This window comes from Fringilla coelebs, assembly GCF_963513975.1.
Source record: "Fringilla coelebs genome assembly, chromosome: 3".
NCBI classification, from domain to species: Eukaryota; Metazoa; Chordata; class Aves; order Passeriformes; family Fringillidae; genus Fringilla; species Fringilla coelebs.
Window position 1 is genome coordinate 79,308,679 of NC_140030.1, and position 21,407 is coordinate 79,330,085.

The 21,407-nt window shown below is 43.1% G+C and overlaps 1 protein-coding gene across 1 annotated transcript in view; it reads right to left on the reverse strand.

Annotated features, from left to right (window-relative positions):
* The window catches only part of VIT (vitrin), a gene marked incomplete at both ends in the record, with an annotated part of 35,416 nt that overhangs the window by 8,786 nt on the left and 5,223 nt on the right, over positions 1-21,407 (reverse strand). The window contains 8 exons of the mRNA XM_084202739.1: positions 2,987-3,034; positions 6,985-7,047; positions 7,645-7,701; positions 7,803-7,841; positions 12,530-12,580; positions 13,070-13,264; positions 15,005-15,085; positions 18,324-18,401. Of these exons, the coding sequence (XP_084058865.1) occupies positions 2,987-3,034; positions 6,985-7,047; positions 7,645-7,701; positions 7,803-7,841; positions 12,530-12,580; positions 13,070-13,264; positions 15,005-15,085; positions 18,324-18,401 (612 nt within the window). The remainder of the gene's footprint in view (positions 1-2,986; positions 3,035-6,984; positions 7,048-7,644; positions 7,702-7,802; positions 7,842-12,529; positions 12,581-13,069; positions 13,265-15,004; positions 15,086-18,323; positions 18,402-21,407) is intronic.

Consider the following 21,407-nt stretch of genomic DNA (forward strand, 5'->3'; position numbering starts at 1 on the left):
AATGCAACATTTTTTGAGTCCTTCTAGCTGCATGCTGAAAGCTGCCCATAGTTTTGGGTCAGGGGCCATGTTTGTATGAAGTCTGGGTGTGCAGGACCTGGTGTAAAGCTGACCTGATTGGTACCTATCCCTGCTGGGAGGCTTCAGCACACAGCAGCATCTGTACCAGACAGGGGTGCTTCAGCTTCTCAGTTTGAAATTCAGCTGCCAGTGCAGAAAGTTTCTACTGCAGGGACCAAACAGAGCTGCTAACAGCAGCACCAAAGCAGTGATTTCCCTCTGCTTTACTTGTCCCCAGGCATCTGCTGATGCCTGTTGCTAGAGCCAGGATGTGGAGCTAGCTGGAGCACTGGGCTTGGCCTTGTATGGGAGCCCACGGGGCTGCCTGTGAGTGAAGCAGGCAAAGAGCACAGAGAGTTGCCCTACTTTATTTACAGCAAGAGTTGGTGATTGCTTTGTGTGCTTTGTTTGAGAATTTCCCTGCTATGTCTGGCCAGGTTAGGAGAGCCCAGGGCTGGTGCTGCTTTTTGTCACCGCGTACGTTGTGCCTGCAGTGCCTGCAGACCCACCTGCAGCTTCCCTGTGCTCCTGCCCAAACTTTGGACAGGATATTTCTGGACTGGGAATAGGAGCTCTCCACCCATCCTGGCACTGGCTCTTGTGACAGAAAAGCCTCTCTCCCGCAGTTGGTGGAGCTGGCCCTCTTGTGCCAGAGCAGGCTGGATGCATTCAAAAGCAGGCTGGCAAGCCAGGCTCCGACCGGCCTCATCTCTTACGGCTGGAGCTGTTGTCCAGCACTCTGCAGGCTCGTGCCTCTTGTCTTGCACACTGGGGATGAGCTCCCAGGCAGGGAACAGGGAAGAGTGCACCTGGTGTTGTGTGTTTGCCTGTGGGAGCCCATTTGGATGGGAGACACACCAGCAGGGAGAGGTAGAGTGGTGGTGCTGGGGCAGCACTGCCTGAGGCTGGCCACCTGTTCCTGACTGAGGAAAAATAATGTGGAATGGGGGTAACACCAAACAGTTCCATCCAGTGATATCTGCTGCAGGAAACATTTCTGACCTCTCTCAGGCCCGAAGGCCTTGCTGACACAAACCAAATCTGCCTTTGAAGGAAGGCAAGTCTTATGCAAGTCTATGGTTAGTTTATCTGATGTGGAAGGCAACATGACTTGGCCATGCACAGCCTCTCTTTGTCAACCACATGGATGAAAATGATTTTTTTTTTTTTAAACTGAAATAGTCATCAGCCTGCCTTCCTGCCTGTGTATATTCCAGTACAGGCTTTAATTACACAGACGCATAATAGTTCCTCAGCAACAGACCAAAGCCACGCTTCATCCTGCAGCCTGCACTGCATATCTTACATGTGCCAGCTTGGTATCCCATATGTGCATTTCCATCCCCACCTTGCCTTATTTGCAGAACAGAAAGTAGGTGGATATAACACTGTAGTGAAATTAGAAATTAACATGTGCCATCCATTTTAGCAACTAAATTGTACATGAAGGATAATTCATGGATAGCTATTTGCCTCATGCGTTTATCTGCATGCTGTAAAATCCATATTCTTTTCCCAGGCATACAGCTGACATTAGCTTTGTCAGCATGGAAAACTCATGTGTAGGCAGTGCTGTTTTTTTTTATTTGTCAGTGCAATTATCAGTTCTTGAAGGTTGTGGGTCAGCTGGCTGATTTGTGCATAGTGGAACAATAAGGTCACCCACCAAATACTCTTCCCCAACTAATTGGGGAGGTGGTCAGTATCTATGGGCCTCCCTGTTCTGCCAGTCCAATTTATTGTTGGTATTGCCATGGGAATTTCAACTCGCTGCATGGGCAGTCCACGCCATGCTAATTAAAGTTCCCTTCGCTGATTGTCACAGCTGTCCATACTGATTAAACTTCCCATTCATTTAAGAAAGACAGCAGTGATTAGATCCACGCCAGAAACCACTCCTTTGAAGTGACAATCTGAATTCATCAGACTTTATCACACAAGTCTATGCTGGCACTTCAGTTGCTGAGAAACTATTAATACAACATCCCTTCCCCCATGCCCAACCTTTCATTGCATTTAATGCAATCTGTCATTTTCTGCCTCAAAATATCTCTCTGCACCCTGGCCCTGGTGTTGTAGCTTTTCCTGAATAAGCACACTATTCTTTGAAGTAAGAAGAATATTCAAGGGAATGGCCTTTACAAGGGCCACCAGCACAGCCCTCTCCAGCATCAAAACCCGTGAAGGGAAAGACCTCTTGTATTGGATGGTGAGGCCCCTGGTAAGAGGGAGAGTGCCATGTCATGAATTGGTCTGTGTCTTGTGCAGTGTGCTTTTAATGCTCCCCAGGAAAGGGAGCTGTTAAATCTGCAGTGGGAAGCTGCTCCTGATTAAGGGTTGCACAAGTCTTGGTCTTGTTGCTACTAGAGCCTGTTACAAATGTAGGGGTTTTTTTCCTTCACCAATACTCATAAAATATTCTTATCTCCATATTGTCTTTTTTGAAGGATAAAATGTCAGAAAATTTCAACGATGTTCATTATTCTTTACGTCTGACACAAATCCTCCTTTTCTTATCTGAATGTCTTCCCTAAGTACATTGACATCAGGATAATCTGTCATGTTCTTCACTGATTGCAGCTCTAAACTGTGATCTCAGCTGTGGCATTCCCAAAATACCTTCTCATTTACAAATGGATTTCAGTAGCTGGAATCTCTTTCCTGAAGTGTAGCTGCCAACTCTTTCCAGAGCTCCGCTCTTCTTCTCCTGCTTTAAGCAGGAACTCAAGAGTGGCGAAAGCACAGAATAATCTGCTAAGATGTAAACAACATACCTTATTTACAATTTTAAATGCTGTAATTACTTAAAACGAGATTGTTATCATCAGTGTCGTGGGCCTGATGAATAAATAGATTTAGCTTTACCCATGTGTGTGATGGAAACCACTTATTCCCAGACTAGTTACTAGATGCTTTAAATATTTACCTGTGTCAAAAAGGCTCAGTCCAGATTTCCACGAGTCTATTTCCATTGCTTTCACACATGAAAGAGAAAAAAAAACCTTTTACTGATAGTAGTGCAAATACTAGAGATCACACAGCTCAGAGTCAATGTAGAGAGGTCAGTTTAGACAATAACTTAAATACTTAAATTAACAACTTAGGAGCTGAGGAAATCAGTAAACCTGGGAACTTTGACGTGCACATTTCAAGCCATGATTAGGAGCCTTGTATCGCTGCCCTCAGAGCACTAACTTTTTTTAAGGTTTTAAATACACCTCACTAGATCTGTTTTGGTCTTGTTCCTCTAAATTGCATTGATAGTGAGGCAGAGACTGCAGGATATTTTTTTTGTTTAAGTTGAGGATCTCTCACCTACAGATTTCTCTATCCCTTCAGCCCACCAAAACACAAAGATATTGTCTAAAAATTGCTTTCTACTTATTAGGCATAGATAACTTCATCAAAATTGCTGTTCTTATAAATAAACCCCAAAATGTCTTTGTTTTTGGAACCTCCTGACAGATGTTCCCAGAAGGGATGTTTTGCTCTGAGTTGCAGTCAGATGAACGCCCTTGCCTCTGATTAGGACAGAAACAGTTCCTGGGAATCCCAGGAAGCAAAGATTTAACTCTGTTGAAGACTCAATAAGCTGCACAGAGTTGGTGTGCTCTTGACCAGAGCCAGAGGGTGAATACAATATAGGCTTCAACAAAGTTGGGCGTGAGCTTGCCAGTGTCCTCCAGCCTGGAGAGCCCTGACCTTGTCCTTAGATTGCCTTTCCCAGAAGGAGCTGTCAGCTTCCCTTTGGGAGGAAGACTTGTTGGATGAGTCTGATGGCTGAATAAGGTGTGTGGTCTCCCTTAGGCTAGGAGGAACCCTGTCATCTTTCATCGCTAGGGTGATTTCCCTCCTTATGCTGAGCACTACTTAAACACCCCATGAAGGATCTAAAAACTGAGGACAACAAAGGGCCAAGTCAATCATGAAGCACACAGAAGTTTTTTTGTGATTTTGCTTAGGAGCAGAAATCAGGTAAAGGAAGGGCAGGCCTGGGTAATGGGAAAAGAAACTAGAGGAAAATCAGAAGGAATATTCCTATATTCTGGCAGTGTTGTTTGCCAGTTGTATACATCCTTCAGCAGAGTCATGAGCAAACAGCACCAACAGGAGCTAGGGATGATGGTTGCAGAGCATGGGACCCTACCCACAGAGAAGGGATGATGCTCATTTGTTATCAAAGTGGCCAGCATGTCTCCTGAATGCTGTCACTGAGAAGAACAGATTTCAATGAAACCAGTTTGTGAGTAGATAATCTCAAAAGGTGGAGGAGCACCCAGTGACTGAGAGAAAGGAAGACTCATATGAGGCTGCTTTTCATCCTGACCAGCTGAAAAGAAAAAACAGACAAAGAGCAAATTATGAAGAAGACCCTGCACTTCTCGAGTCTTCTGTAGAAATATGGTGCTCTGTGTGTTGCAGTGGCAAACCTGTTTAAAGCAGTAGGAACTGTATGGTAAATGGAACCAGCTGAGGAGCTGCACAAAGATTTGCCCTCTTTTCTCTTCTTCATATGTAGGGATGTGAGCTGAAGGATCAGAGCAATGGAATGTGCTCATCTCACGTGTCACAGGTTTGTTTCTGCTGCACCTCATTGTCAGGGAGCATACTCAGAAACCAGGCTTCTTTAACATCTCTGTTATAGTACAGGCAGATGCTTTTCAGAAAGACAGGCAGATGCTGAAAAAGACTGGTTTCTATCAGTAGGAGCAATGGTGAGGTTTTTGTAGATTAACAATTAACAACTTCTTCAGCTCAGATGTCCACAGGTACTCTAGTCTGTCCAATCCCTAGAGGAGCTGTCTGATGTTTCTTCAACCAGTCTTCTCAGTTCACCCATTTAGAACTTTCTGTGGCTGTTTACTATCCTAATGAAGAAGATAAATACCAAGAATTTGGAGTAGCTGGCTGCAAATATGCAAAACATGTAGCTTTTTGAGAGACCTGGTTATCCAGGATAAAGCTGTGTTTCTTGAATATTGTCCTAGACAGATAATGAAGAAAGTTGTCCATGAAAAGTATATCTGAAAATGAAATGACTATCTTTATAACTAGGGCTTTTTTTTTTTTCCTCACTTGAAGATGCCCATTAAAAAAGAGTTGATTTTTAAGATACTCCTAGACCGGTCTCTTTAAAAAACAAAAAAAGACACCACCAAAACTATTCATATAATTACCTTGAAAAACATTCCTGAAAACTCAAGACTAAATGAGTATGGGATTTCAGGGAGTTCATGTGCATTGCACAGGTAACTGGTGTGTTGGGGAAGGCATTTTCCTAGCACACTTTTCTGGCAGCCTGAGCTGATGAGAGGAAGTTCCTCGACATCATGGCCAAGCTCTCAGAATTGATTGCTGCTGTGTCCACACTCTTGGTGGGATCAAGAACAACCTGCCTTTCCAGGAAAGCAAGGACTTGTTCAGGAATTTTCCTTTGATTGTTAGAAAAGTTTGCTGCTTGAAAGCAACACATCTGAGCTGCCACATTCTGGATTGAAAAAAGGATCAGGACTTCCTGGGAATACTGCAAATATGTGTTTGTATTTTTTTCCTTCTTGTTTTGTGGTGAAGAAAGCAGAATAATTTATGATGGAAAATTTGTGCCTTTTAATCACTTTGGGGTGACCTTAAGGTGCCTTAAGCAATTAGGTGGGGTCAAATACTGACTTTGATTTAAGTAAGACTGAGCAATATTCTCTTGTTTTTCTGGCAAAGATTTGGCTAGTCTGAGAATTAGCCAGCACATCTTTTGGTATGGCCAAAAATGTATGAAAAAGACAAACACAGAAAGAAAACAAAAAGAAGAGAAGGAGATTGAAATGAGGAGGAGTAGAAAAATGAGGGAATGGGGTACATCTTAGGACAAGTGCATTTTAAATATGCTGCAACTAGGTCAACTACAAATTGTCATTTTGACCAGGAGACTGCTGGGTGATATTACTTGTCTGGAATTATCTGGAAAGATAATAACATATCCTGCATAATAACATCCTCTGACCTCGATGTGAATGACCTCTTGGCTCTTCCCTGCCACAATACTCCTCCTGTGATTCCCAGTTCTCACCAAAGCCCTGGGGGCCCAGGGACAGCTTCATCTGCTGCAGTCTCTCCCTCCCAGTGGGTCTGGCTGCCCATGCCAGAGGTCAGCACTGGTGCAGGGCAGCACTTGCCTTGGCCAGGGCTGTGGGAAGCATCCATGGGACAGCACAGACGTGCACACCCTCTCCTTGGCTCCTTGTTCCTGTGCCTAGGCTGGTGCCTTGCTATCTTGACCCACACCTTGCCTCCCTTACCTGGTGCCCTCCCTCAGCTGGTCAGACCTGCCTCATTGCTGGGGACTTGCCTGGCAGCCTGGGCTGTCAGGTCATCCTGGGAACCACCACTGGACCTGCTCTGCTGCTCTTGTGGGGCAGGTAGTGCTTGGTGTGTGTGCTGAGAGCTCTGGAGCCCCTGGCAGGTTGTTGTAAAGTGCCTGCTCACCGGGCTGCCTGCTGGGGAAGGGTCAATTGCACTTCCAGGAAGAGAGAACAGTACAGGTGATGTTTCTACCCTCAGTATCAAAAGCAGCCTCTACTTTCACTGTCAGAGATTTCTGGGAACCACAGGAACAGAAGAACTAGCTCTCCCAAAGACCTGAAAGGCTGCACAGAGCTGGTTGTTTGTTTCCTGTTTTGACTAACAAATAAGAAAAATTAAAAACACTTTGTAGATGTTGATTCCCACGGCCTGAAACAACAGGTCACCTGTGACTGAGCTTTGCTTTGCCTTTCCCTTTCAGGAAGCTGCTAGTTGCTGTTCAGTGCATGAGTCTTGCCCTGGTGCTCCTCCAGGATGCAGGAAAACAATGTGCAGTATAAGTGCTAATTTGTGGCTGCTAAAACTGTTAAAGAGAGTGGAAAATCTGCTGCTAGCAGTCTTGCTCACCCAGGTGGACTGGAGAGCTGGCAGCCCTCTGGAAGGTGGCAACAGGCTCTTGGTGCTGAGCACCTGCATGATCAGACAAAGAGGCAAGAGGTTAAATAGATGCCAGTGGGTGAGGAGAGAGGAGCATCATCACAGGGGATGCAGTGGCCCCACATTGTCATTCTGCACATTTTCAAACCACACAGAAAAGGAAGATGGAAACTATGAATTAATTTAAAAGGGCTGAAAAAGGCTGGCAAAAGAGTTTAAATGTTAGTAGGTGCTGCATGGTGCAGCTATTAGCTGGTCCTCTGGGACAACTGGCAGTGGGTCCCGGGATGCTGACTGTGCTTGGGGCCTCTGAGCTGGGTCAGAGCTTAGTGCTGCAAACTTACACAGACACAGCGTTCTCCTCTCATTTTGCAACAGCAAATGTTATAAAAGACCTCTCTAAATTATTTGAGACTATTTTTTTGAGAACAGTTCCATGTTTAATCAATCTTGTTTACTTTTTTCCTTTAAAGTTACACTATTGTCACACAATGACCACTGTGATATCTTCTCTCACTGCAGCCTGCTATGAACATGGTTAGGAGGGAAAAGCAGTGTGTTACTGTATGACTTGTGTAAGTGGTAAAAATATCTGTGGGAGGAAATAGAGGAGGATTGTAATGCCTTTACCTGTGTTGTGTCGTAAAATATTCCTGTTACTTGCAGAGGTGGAAGTGCCCCTGAATGCTTTGAAAATATTATATTGGTTAGCACATGGAACTTAAACACAAGGTTTTCTAGTATTTGAGCAGTACAAATCTACTGGTTGTTGTTAAATTAAAACATACCTGTATTCTGTCCTCTTCCTTGTGCGGCCTGAACCTGTCCTAAGTAGACATCAAAGTGGAAAAGTGTGATTTATTACACCATGTTTGGCTCACTACTACTGCTACCTAGCTTTTTCACTGAGTCTCACTTTATAGCTGTCAGAATTAATGGTTCATCTATAGACTTGTCATTAATAGACTTTCTTGGACATATTTGGAGCCTGCTTAAAAAAGGACTGTCTTGCTCTGTCTGTCATACAGATCTGTCTCTTCCCTTTAGTTATGGATATTAACTTCTACAAGTCTCTGGTCTGCATTTAAAAGATCTGCAGTTACCTCTGTGATTTGCTCTCCTTTGTAATTTCCTTTCTCCCACTCACGCTGGTGATCTGTGTTTATCTCTATTTTCAGTACCATCCAATTGTCCTGGTTGTGTGAGGAAGGTTTTAACCCCAAAACAACCCCCCAGACCAGATAGTACCCTTTCTGCAGAGATTAAGGGGATATGAGCAAGCAGGCAGACCGTAAGTAATGAGACAATGGAAAAATAATGTGGGAGAATTCATGTGTCTGACATGTCTTCTACACAAAGGGTTTTTTTAAAGGTGATTGGGTTATTAAATTCCCATTGTTCAAAAATACTAAAGGCTCAAATCTTTTGCAGATGAAAACCATGTCTTTAATCATGCCTTTCATTTCATTAATTATTCTTAAGAAGCCTGTTAACAACTTTATCCTTTAACAAGCCTTTATTCATTAGTTTTCCCAGAAAGATTATTTTGAAAGCCTGGTGAAATCAGTGGGAATGTTCTACTGGACTCTGTGAACACTGGCAGGGGCCCGGGAGGTTATTTTATCAAGAAGATGTCATCAGTTGAGACCATTTGAATGGTTGTCTCAGAAAACAGGAATTGCTGCTCCTTGGGAGCTTGGCATTGCAAAATTAGGTGACAGTAAGTAGCTTGTGTTTGACCCAAACTTGAACCTTCCAGGCCACTAGAAGCCATTTGATGGGATTTCGGGGAGCTGTCCTGAGAGACCTTGTAAACTCCAGATGCCAAAGAGATCCTGTTTATGGGAGTAATGGGCTCATCTGCCAAAACTGGCAAGGCTTTTAAACTCTAAGCTTGTAAGGCTCCAGATGGACCACAGCTACACCAGGCTGAGTATGCAGATTTCGGAGGGGAAAATCTGTGTGTGCAGCAGTCAGTGTTGCATGGGATTGTGCAGGGCAGGCTTTGCACAAGGGAGATCAGTATGTGCCAAAGGGGTGGTAGAACATTAACTCTGAGCCTCAGAGCTGCCCTTGTCTCATGTTTGCCATGCCTGAGCCCCAGTGTCTATCTAACACTCTTTACAAGGTCAGAGGAAACAGAGTATAAGAGGGTAAAGGAGAGATTACCTCAGTATCCAAGTATTTTATGCCCCTTTTAAATTTTAATTTGATGTTAGCAATGTGGATTTCTCTCTATGCACCTTTTGACTGTGCTGGGCCACAGAGCTGCTCCCTCCTGCTGTACCTCCCAGAGGCACATTACCCCCATCCCTGCTTCCTGCCATGCTTTTGTTGGCTGGGGCAAACATGGTGGTGCTAGTGGAGGAAAGGTTGGAACTGCACTTCCAACCTTCCAGGTTGCAAGGCTTGCTCTTCCTTCAAATCTGAGATGCCAGTGAGGCTGTGGCATGGGAATATGTGTTATTAGAACAGAGCTCTGTGCAAGCTGGAGGCCGAGCAGGACTAGGAGAAGTCTGTAACAAACTGGGGATGGACGGTCCCAGGCAAATTCCAAGAACCAAGTCAAAAATCAAAGTAGTGGAGCAAAGAAACCTTGGTTGGCAAGTACTGTGGTGAGCAGGGAGGCATGGAGGCAGGAAATGATGAGAACAGCGGTTTAAGTGCAGTTTAGAGTGAACCTTGTGAATAATGAGAACTGATGTGACAAGAAAAGGAGCTACTCTGTGCACAAAATGTGCCTGGCCATCTGTACCTTGGTCAGCACCCTTGATGGGTTAAGTAGTCAGGGATAACTTGGGGAGAAAGGCAGCATCCAAAAATAAACAGCAGCTGTTCTCCCTGGTGCCAGGATGGAATGTTTGTCCAGTGCTTCCTGAAGGCATGAGCCCTACTGGTGTTCTTGCTGGAGAAGAGATTTCAGTGCCCTCTCTAGCACTTACACTACCACTGTCTCATGTCCTTTCAGTACTTTTCTGTTTACTGCCCTATGAAGTCACAGCTAGGAATGAAATCTGTCTAGTGCACCATGGTAGGCAGTGCCCAGCTTGGAGTCCCTGTTTGAAAATAGCAAATAGATGCAACCATTGAGCCCACCCAGGCAATTCCTGCCTGATGCTTGGTTGCAAGCTCAGTGCTTCGACATAGCACCAAGGGTTGTGACATGATTTATGATTGCAGTGTTCACAGGAGCACTGGATTTAGACCCAAGCCTCATCTAGGGTCTAAACTGCTGTGCAAGAGAGGATTGCTTGAAGAGCTGGGATGGGAGAGAACAAGTGAGCCTGTGGCCCTTGGGAGTGTGCTGGGCTAAGTGCTGTTGGACAGAGGCAGAAGCCCTAGTAGGGCAGGGAGGAACCAGCTGTCATATGGCACAGTAGTCACATCAGTGCTTTTTCATTTAGCAGTTTTGGCACATCAAGTCTTTGAAGCAGGGCTCTGGCAATGGAGCAGAGTCTCCATTATTTTTTATGTTACTCTGTCTTTGACAAGCAGAAGATAAAGGGGAAAGAACAGCAAGAACTAGGGCAGCAGTTTTGCCCCTGCTCTCATGTTGTAATCTAAATCTCATGCTCTAAAAATCCTGCTTTTCTTCTGCTCCTGTGAACTATTGCCAGTGCCAATGGCTGCAAATGGAAAGGGTGTGTTCATTCTGACTGTGCTCTGTTTCATAGCTGTTTACTTTTGAGGAGTCTTTTGCAGGCAAACTACCAATGCACAGTGAGAGGTAGATCTGTGAGTCTCTTTGAGCCAGGATGGACAGGAGAACATCTGATTCTGTTCTGTCAAGCCAAACTCTGGTTAATATCAACAATCAGAAACTCCGGCCTGAATAGTAGCAGTGGGTCCTAAAGGCTCCTCAGACAGAGAGAACTGCTTTATGTATGGTCATGACATCAAAACTGTATTTGTACTTTCTATATTTTTTAATTTATCCAGCTCTTTTCTTTCGGAATCAAGAAGGGGTTGGGAGAATTCAGGAATATAGGTACTGACATGCGGGACATAATCCTAGAAATGAAGTCTGTGAAATCAGAAGTGCATCTCTATCACTCCAGCTCACAATAACTCGTTCTTAGCTGTGATCACTTGAATATTTTGGGAATTAATTTGTGCTTAGAACTTTAGTAAAGAAAATTGTTAAGAAAAATGCATCCAAATTACTATTAAGTGACCACTGAAAACTTTGGAAAATTAGTGAAGATTTTGTTTTGGGGTCCTTGGTTGGTGTTTTGGTTTTGTTTTGTTTGGGGTTTGTTTTCAATTTTTAAACTAAATTACTTGTCTTATTAAAGCAAATACAACCTTCCCACTGATTTCAGTGTTGCCAAAACTTTACTCTCAACACGCATATCTTCCTGACTGGGGAACCTCAAACTGGGTTTCCTAATTGCTAGTGAAGACAATAAAGGCCTTCTCTGTGCTCAGCCTGTGGGAACAGGAAATAGAAAAGAAAGCAACAAGCAGAACCAAGTTAGCAGGCACATTAGGTACTGAATGATGCAGATTTCCACAGAATTTAAACCCTTTTGAATTGTGTGGTCACTTCTGTAACTCCTGCCATGCACATACCTAGCTGCACATTTAACTTGATAAGATTAACCCCTCCAGCCCCTGCCTTTATTCTGCACTCACAGCTAAATTTTACTTAATTGTGCTTCCCTGCAAGACCTGAATCACCCAAAAGATACTTGCCCTGCCATGTTCTTGGCTGTGAATTACTTGGCACTGGGGATGACTGCAGTAATGTGAGAGGAAAGCTGAGTTGAAAGCACTCAGAAATAGCTATGGAGCATGAAAGCTAATGATAGCCCAGCTCCCTTTTCACTCAAAAGCAATCATATCCCCATGATCAGAACGTTTCAAACAGTTGAAAATATCCTCCTTTTCTTGACTGCACAGCTGAGCAATTGCACAGTGTATGGAAAAACACCTCTATATACTTGCATTGCAGGCTGTGGGCTGGATTGGGAGCAGGCTCCTGGACTGAGATGTAGAACTCTGAGCAGCTGCCATTCTGCTGTCAATAACAAGTGGCAAGCCAGGAATAACATCACATGTGTGCCAGGCTCAGAACCACAGCCCGGGATTTTTGAGAGAAGAGTTCTTTAATGTATGTCAGCATTTCAGAGCTTTCAGCCCTAAGCTTAGATGGCTCTGCAGCCCTCTGCATTGTGTGTTTTACAACTAAACCAAGCCTCCCTTCGAAAGAGTATGACAGAAGGAAGTTACAGGAAAACATGATTCAAACAGCAAAATCTTTGTCTCAAGTTTTGCAAAGCCCAGATTTTGTTACAGCTGAAATGGGCAGATACTCACTAGAAACACTTTCTCAGAGCTATGGGTGATCAGCATCTTTGACATTCAGGACAAGCGTCTGTTTTTTCAGTTTAAATCCAGACTTGGATTCAGTCATTGAGTTTGCTGAGGCTTGAAAGTTTATTGAATCATTGCTGCCCTAAAACACACTGTGCTGCATGCCTTGTGGCATACTTACTTACTTCACCATACTTACTTGCTGCTGCAGCTACCACAGATGCATACGCTGGGTGGACACTGCTAGAACCTAAAAATAAGAGATTTTAATTTTCAGCTATTTAAGCGAATCCCCACAATACTCATGAATAACAGTAAATGAAAGATAAAGGGAAATCAGGTTTGCAAAAAAAGGATAAGAATTCCTTCATGGTGTTTTAAAAATTCAAAAGCTGTTACAAAAAATATATTACAGCTTTAATCTATTGAAAGTTATCACAAAATTAATTCTAAAATGAGTCTTCACCAATCAGTTGATCTCTCAGTCTGGACGTGAGAATCAAAGAACTATTTATTGACTTCTATACCTGAAAATCATTACAGCATTTGGGGATGGAGACCTTACTCTTACATGAATTGGTTGGCTGGACTTAAAAATTTTTTCCCACTCCTAGTATTTCTACATCATTCTACTCATGATCCTCTAAATCATGGTATACCCAGCTGTATATCTTAATCCTTAAATTTTAGGAGAGCTGTCAGTCAGGAGGAAAGCAATGCAAGCATCCATGCTACTGACCCATATCTCTGACCCTGTGCAGTCCAGGTCTAGTCTTGGCAGGAGCTGCTGTGGTTCTGGGAGCTGCAGGTGTTGTGGCTGGCTGTGGCTCTGTGGTGGAAGGATCTGTCGGCGCGGGGGTCGGGGTTGTGGTGCCCGTTTCTGTGGCTGGGGCCGGCACCGGAGTCGTCTGATGCTCTTTGTGGACCGTGTGCCCTGCAGGGACATTGACACTGTGGCTGATGTGTGACATGTATGGTAGCACCAGCAGCAGCACACAATGTTTAAGGTAACCCAGACACTGGCATTCTCTTCAGGATGCCTGCAAGCACCCTCATCTGTGGAGCCACTAGTGCCTTCATTGTGGATGTGTAGTGCAGGTGCCTGCGTGACACTCTGCTCTCAGAGGGTGCTGACAGCAGCCTGTTGCAGCATTGATGCTCCCCCTACACTTTTCTGTTTTGCCCAGGAACACTTATCAAACTGACAGATGTCTCAGACCTATGAAATGGTTCAACCAGCCAGTTGCAGATTCTGTTTTGGCATCGTCCTTTCTCAGTGTAATTAAGCACTTAGAAGGTCCATATAAATGGAAATCAGCTGGCATCTGGTAGTAAAGATGGCCAATCTGAGTCATAGACAGAAAAAAATTGCAGCACTGAAATGTTTTTGACAGAAAGACAACTTTTAGATAAAGATGATTTGGGGGAGAGGGTCAGAGCCAGAACAGGGAGCGTCAGGGCTTTGGCTGAGGAGAGTGGGGGAGCTCACCACCTGGAAGGTGCCAATCTCATCTAAGATTGACTCATCGCACAGTTGCTACTACTTTTAAAATGTATCATCTGTTGTGAGAACAGTGACAATTCTAGTTGCAAAATATACATCCTAAATATCCTTATAAAAATAGTCAACAAGCTTAGATTCTTCCAAGTCATGTTCTCAAAAAAGGTTCTTCACTGTTATCTTTTCCATCAAGCTACAAAAAACTGCCCTAAAATATATTTCATGTTAACCCTGGTCTTGTTCCTTTCCTCGCTGCCGATAGCCCTGGGGATGGCCTGACACACTGATTACATTGAGAGGGAATGCTGCACACTCCATTCACTGCTGCACAGCACAAGCTTGTGTTCTACTGCTATTTCTGGATCTTCTCCTCTTGGAAGGCGTCGTTGCGAAACTGTCTGGTGGATTAATTATCACCTAATGCTAGGCAGTGAAAAACTCAGATCTCAGACAGTTTTAATGGAATAATGCTGAAAGAGGGCTCAGAAGAAAAACAAAACAACTCAGCTGAAAAAATCATCATGAATGGCTCTTTTTGGGCTGAACAGTGCATCGCTCCATGAAACTGTGCTAAAAGAAAGAAAACAGAGGGCACAGTGAGTCTTCCCCTGTGATCCTGTGCTGCTGGAGTAGGGAGCAGGCACACTGGGCAGCTTTATACCCCAGTCTGTGGGGAGCAAGGAAGCTGGAAGCTAATAGTATTAGCAGAAAACCTGAGGAAGCAGCATAGTAAGAGCAAAGAGAAGCTGTTGCCTTGGTGCATGTTGGCTGGGTTTCTCGTGGATCCTTTGACACAAAGGGAAGCTGTTCCCAGTGCTCCTGCAGGCAGGGTACCCATCTCTTTCACAGTATCTTCAAAGGGTTTGCAGGGCACGTGCCCTGCATAGGAGATTGCCAAGAACCATAATGCAAGATTTTCAAGTTCACAAAACCTGAACTCATCCAAAGCACAGGCAGAAATTAAACTCTGTGGGTGCCCTCTTCTCTGAATTAGCAGAAGCCCTTCAAGCTCCATTTCAGTTCGGTTTGGTGGGAGAGGGGTTGTGGAGAATAGGTTGGATGGGGCAGGTAAAGCTGTCTGTGTAACCAGTGTCAAAATGCTCCCTGTAAGCACCCACAGGCAGATTAGGGGGGTTGGACACTGTAAAGAGCACCAAGATCCCCAGCCCTTACCTTGATCTGATGCTTTTTCTGGTGTGTTAGCGGTGTCTGCACTCTTCGTACCTTTTAGGTCCTGCTCTGGTTTTTTAGCCTCTGAAGCAAAATTGAATACATTAGAAAAGGCAGCTCTGTAAAGAAAATAATTTCGAGTCTCCCATTTAGAGATTATCAGTCCCCAAAGGAAGGCATCCTGTCACATGCCATTAGGTAGGTTTGGCAGTCCAATCAGAGCTTTATCACCTACTGGGAAAAAGTGATGACTAGGGAGTAGTCACCCCCTATCTTTCATGCCAAACTTTGGCATTTTTACAGCCCAAAAGCTCCTGTCAGTATCAATAGAATTTCTGAAGTGAGCAAGAAGTATGGGGGTTTGCCACCAATAAGCCAATACTCATAAGATTTAATACATCATATTTTTTTCCTCTGAGCAGTAGCATGTTCTGAGAACCAGGGTCATGATGTGTCAACGTTGTTTGGGAAATACTTGCTAATGTGCAATCTTTCAGTCACTAATTCATGTTCAGATGTATTTCTTTCTTGCCTGACATTTTGAGATCATTATGGGGCCAAATCCTGAATGCCATGGACTGGCTTAGAAGAAAAAGGGAGATTTTTTTGTTCTTTTTTTATTTCTAAGACCCAGAGACACCAACATATTTGGAATACTTATTATAGTTTATTTACTGCTACCTCACAAAATAATCTGCTTCTGCTTTTTATCTGACTGAGTACTGGAGGATTTTCTTCTTCCCTTTTTTGTTTTTTTTTTTTGGTTTTTTTTTTTTTTATTATTATTATTCTTTAGTTCCTTTGGCAGCATCAAGCTGTTAGAGGATTTACTGCAGTGTTAATGTTTTCCTAAAATTTTGTACTGTTTTTTCTAAACATCTTTTAATAGTTTTGAGCAGCTGTGAAGAGTTACAATTTTGGGAAGGCTTTTCTTGCCGTGCCCAGAATTTGAGAAGCACTGTAACCACCAGGAGCATTTAAAGAAATGTCAGGGACTGTGAATCTCTGGCATCTCTGGGATGAGGACTAAAATTGCGTCTCTGACAGCTGATCAGGTAGGAAGCAGGATTTTTTGTTAATCTGACAGCAGTGAGTGTAATACTCAAAGGACTGCTTTTGCCTCCTGCAGATAATGGATTTAAGTATCAAAGTGAACAGTGTGGTCTCTGTAATTAAAATTAAAATAAAAAAAGTAGCTTTTTTAATATTAAAAAGTAAGTAGGAAATTCTCTTTCACAAAATTGCCCTGGCTGCATATAACAGAGACTTTTATCTTAAAGACAAGCTGTTTCTAGCAGAGAACAGCTGAGATGGCTGAGCTGAGGTGGCAGATCTAAGGAGGGCTGATAGGGCCAAGCAGGGCTTGAGGAAGACAGATTGTGAACAATGAATCTCTTTGCTGCCTGTGGGACAAGGATGGGCAACAATCAGGCAGTGACACTGGGTTTGATATAACAGTTGCTTTCTCCTCTGATAATCCTGGCCTTTCATTCACACTATTTGATTCAGGACCAAACTGAAGACTTGTGTCTTTGATTTGCTGCAGGAACAAGCTCCTGGTATTTTGTTTGTGTGACAGAACCCTGACTGAGGATGCTCCCCATTTCTTCACTGATTCTTATATTACGTGGCTTTTGGCACTGGTGGAAGAGACCATTGCTTACAGCCTGCAAAGCTGAGTCCTGGCTGTGATTGTCTCTGGTCTGCTCTGAAATGTTTGGGCTGATATTTCAAGTGTGGCTACAGTTGGGAATTCTGAGCTGTGATTTAATAAACATTTCTCAGAAGAAGTCAAGATTCCTAAGGTATTGCCCTCCCTTCTAGCAGATCATAATGTTTGGGTCAAGTAATTTCTGCATATGTGGTCAAGAAATATACAAATCTGTATCTATTTTATGGTAAATGCAAAGGTATTACAAATTAAAGGCATGGAATTGAGCTGCACATATTTGGTCTGAACAACTACAGCTTTGAGATGTAAATTTGCTTTTGTTTAAGTGAAAATATAGAGATGAAGAGCAACGAAGCCGGTGAAGGGGCTGGAGCACAAATCTTATGAGGAGCAGCTGAGGGAACTCAGTTGTTCTAGCCTGGAAAAACAACCCCAAGGCTCAGAGGGGGGGACTTCATGGCTCTGTACATGTGCCTGAAAGGAGGTTGTAGGTGAGGGGTGGGGCAGTTAAGAGGAAACGGCTTCAGGTTGCTCCAAGGGAGGTTTAGACTGGATATTAGAAGGAATTTCTTCACAGAAAGTGTTGTCAGCTTTGGAGCAGGCTTTCCAGGGAAGTGATGAAGTTACCATCCCTGGAGATATTTGAAAGACATGAAGATGTGGCACTTAAGGACATGGTTATGATGGACTTGGCAGTGCTGAGTTGTACTTGATGACCTCTTCTGACCATAGTGATTCTGTTTCTGTGAGAAAAGAGCTCTGTACTTTTCTTCCAAGGACAAAACAATAATGTACAGGAGAAGAAGAGGTCTCCAAGTAACCTCTCTGTGGTCTGGATGAATGCACCCAATGCCTGGCATTTGAGCTCATGAAGATACAGCATGTTTCCTTATACCATAGCTCACAGTGGATAAGCCCAGGAAGGCTCAGGCTCAGCAAAAATCAGCAAAAAGACTGTAAGGGAAGTGCACTGTAGTATGGGACATTATTTCCTTTTTGTTTGCATCCCCAAGGGAGAGTCTGAACCTTACAGAGCTGTAACAGGGAGAAGAAACAAGTGTCATTTCAGTGACAGAGGTAATCCATGTGCACTAGAATGTCAGCTACCCACCAGTGTGAAACTTGATCAAAGACCTCTTCAAACAAGTAAATTATTTAAACTGAGTTGTCTTACAGAGAAGGGTGCTGACTAAATGATTCTACAGAGTATTTCTTTATTGCAGCATTCTTAGTTAAGCTGCTATGCATTACCATCTCTTTCATTTGTATTTCATTACTATTTAATATTATACTCTCAGCACTGACTATCCCAAGAGACAACATGAGTAGCATTAGGAGAAAACAACGTGTATAACCTCAAATGCTTGCATATAACCAGTACACCATCACATTCAGTACCAGATCTAAAGCAAGGGGGAAACTGTTTGGAACCGGAAGTCTGTGAAACATGGTATGACCCAAAAATAGAAATTGTCTGAGATGATTTCCATATGCTTAAGATAAAAAAAATACCATGAGTGGTTTGGATGACATACTAATGGATGCATGAACTTCTGCCTCTGAATAGTCATGTCTTTGTATTATACAACTGAGAAGTTATGCCAGATAGTTGTGAATGGATGTAAGGGATGGTCAGTCACAAATACTTGCCTGATTTAACAGCTGTACTTTTTGAAGAAGAGTATTCAAGGGTTGATGGATATGTCACACCTTTTCTTGGCTTGCCCTCTACAAAAAATATATATTAGAAGGCATCACAAAATATTCTAAGTTTTCTTTATAAATTTCTCATCTAACATAGGCATTCAGAATCAGGTCCCTCTTCTTTACTGCCCGACTCAATTTCATGAAGACTTCTTTCATCTGATGGTAGAATCTCAAAACCATACCCCTAAAAATATTGGTGCCTAAATCCAGAATCATAAAGAAAAAAAGGCATTACCATGAGAGCCAGTATTGGGGAGGATTTGCAGAGGGCAGTTAGTTCATTCTTTTGCTCTCAAAGGATATGAAGCACAAGGGGACCGTTCCTGAAAGGCATCTGTACAACTTTTAATTAAATCCACAGCTTCCCTAGGCAGCCTTCTCCAATGCCTGACTATGCAGTTGACTTGGAAGGCATGCTTGATGTGGGATTCATTTCATCACGCACACAGCATTCTCCTCTGACCTCACTTCTGCAAGATGCCATTTCTGGCAACAGTCTTTTGCAGTAATAACAGTGAGAGAAGGCTGTGCTTGTGTGTGGGAACATATGGTACCTATATTTAGGTCTAAAATGAGAGTCCTGTCTTGAAACAATGAGGTATGTTTCCCAATTAAGCTTTAAACCACAAATCTTTTTAGTGCCAGAGCAGACGCCATCCCTGTTGGTACGTGTGGCCATGCAATTCCATCGCTTGGCCCGGTTTTTACAGGCACATACATCACTGAATGAAAAGTGTTGCAGAAAAGCCCAGCAGGGAGACCTGCTTTGACCTCCAGGAGTTGAGGGATGTAGGTCTTCCGGACCCTGGTGACTGTCTCTGTGAGATGCTGTGCTGTGTCATGTATCTGGACCACCTCTGGTGAGACCTGCCTCCACCTCCTGCAAACCTGGGTGGTGATGATCTCTCCTCTGTTCCCTTGGGGGATTCTTTCAGGAGGTACATATGGCACTGCAAGCATGTCAGTTGTCATCCTGGGTGATCAATACAGACACCAACAGCACTGTGTAGAATTAATTCCTACAGACTGAGCCACTCCTAGGAACTGGAGTTACATCTAGGTTGGAGTTTGCTTAACATACTTTAAAATGTGTTTTCATGTGGGCTGAAAACATCAGCTTTGGCCATTGAAATACAGGCTGTGGCATGGTGGTTGCTATAGTGCAGTGGCTGTTCACCCTCTCACACTTATTTGTGACTAGCAAACCCAGAAGTTCAGGACTATTTTCTTAACCCACTGGCTGCAAAACTCCCCCTAAACTGAATGGAGTCATTCAGCTGAGTGCCAAGGCATTTATTTCAGTGCTTGAAAGTGAACACCAAAGCGTTTGCATACCTCCTGGTGTGCTGGCTGCTGTAATGGCAGAGGACAGACCTCCTTCTCCACTGCCCCTAAATCATGCCACTTCATTCCCTGGGTCCCCCAAGGAGTCCTCTTCCATGCTCTTTTGTGTGGATGTTCATTCACAATTTAAACATCACGAACTCGGTGACAATATCCTAACTAGGAATAAGCTGTTGGCACATTTCCAGGGTACAGTATTGCACATAGGTCTGCTCTGATTAAAGAGAATTCAGCTGGAGAATAGGGGATTCAGTGCTAAAGCTCTAAAGCTGTCCTAAAATTAATGCCTTAGGTGACTTTATATTTTTATTGGGCAATGCTTCATGCAGCTCTGGCTTCTTATGACTCATAATCATAAAAAATCCGTCCCCAACTCCTCTCTTTCTGAGAAGATCTGTATGCATTCAGCCTCAGGCTGCTGAGATGAGTAGCACAGCCTTCCTGGTTTTAGTATTCTAAATTTCTCAAAAATTCTAAATTTCTCACATGTTCAGTAGGTATAGTGAAACTTTTCTTCGTGTTCATATATAAAATACAGAACGTATGTTATATGATAAGTGAGATTTACATTTTAGCTAGTTTATAAATTAAGAGTTCTACTGTCATGAGTGAGAGCACTCAGCATGCATAGATTTAAGTGCACAAGGGACAAATCTCATCCTGCCTACACATACCCAGTTTCTCATAATGTCCTTTGATGCACTCTTGTAACTTTCTCTTGTATCTTCTTTTATAGTGTCTCATTAGTTAAGAATAAAGACTTACTATCATAAATAAAAAATTCCTGCAGTTTCATGGAAGAATTTCTACAGGTTTATGGGATGACAACTGAGTAGCTGCTGAGGTAAAAAAAAAAAATAAAAAATCCTACTTCCCACTTATGTACCTGAATCACAGTGTGCTGTTTGTTGGAGAAAAAATCTGCAACAAGTACAAGTAGCAATTCAGCTATTCCAGGAAATTCCTACTCATCCAAAATGAATCCTTCTCATAATATGGTATTCCCATGGCAGACTATTGTAAAAAAGTGCATCCAAATACATGAATGCAAAATTAAGATGACAGTTTGTTTTGGTCATTCTGAGACCTCTTTTGCTGTCTACAGACTTTCACATGAAAAGGACATTATTTTTAGTAGCTGTTCAGTTGCTTGAGCTGTTGATTTTTCCAGGAATGATGTAATTAACTAACATTGATTGGTTGAACCTATCTTAAACCTCCGAAAGTGCAGACCAGCAAGAACTGGCCCAATGTATCAAGAAGTTAGATTTAGAATTTTTATGTTAAGCAAGGTCAAGCAAACCCTCTTTCATAAAGGTAGAGTGAGTGCAAGTAGGTTTAAGATAATCTGAAGCTGGCATAAAGGGGATCTAATTTGCCAAAAAACTTTTAAAATCTGTGAATTTTGTTGGTAAATGCAAATGTGAGTTCCTATATATACTATGGGGAGGAAAAAGGAATGAGAATTAAAGCAAGATGGATTTACCTGCACTGATTAGATATCAAAACTATTTGGCTAACAGAGGTGGACAGAGTTCTTGACATACTTGGGACACAGCAGTCAAATTGCTCAATATGAGGTTTGCTTACATACACTAGGGCTATGTGGGGTTTGACATAAGTCTGAAGTCATTTCAGGGGATACAAATTCAGGTGCAGGGTGAAGATGTTTCAAATGGCCAA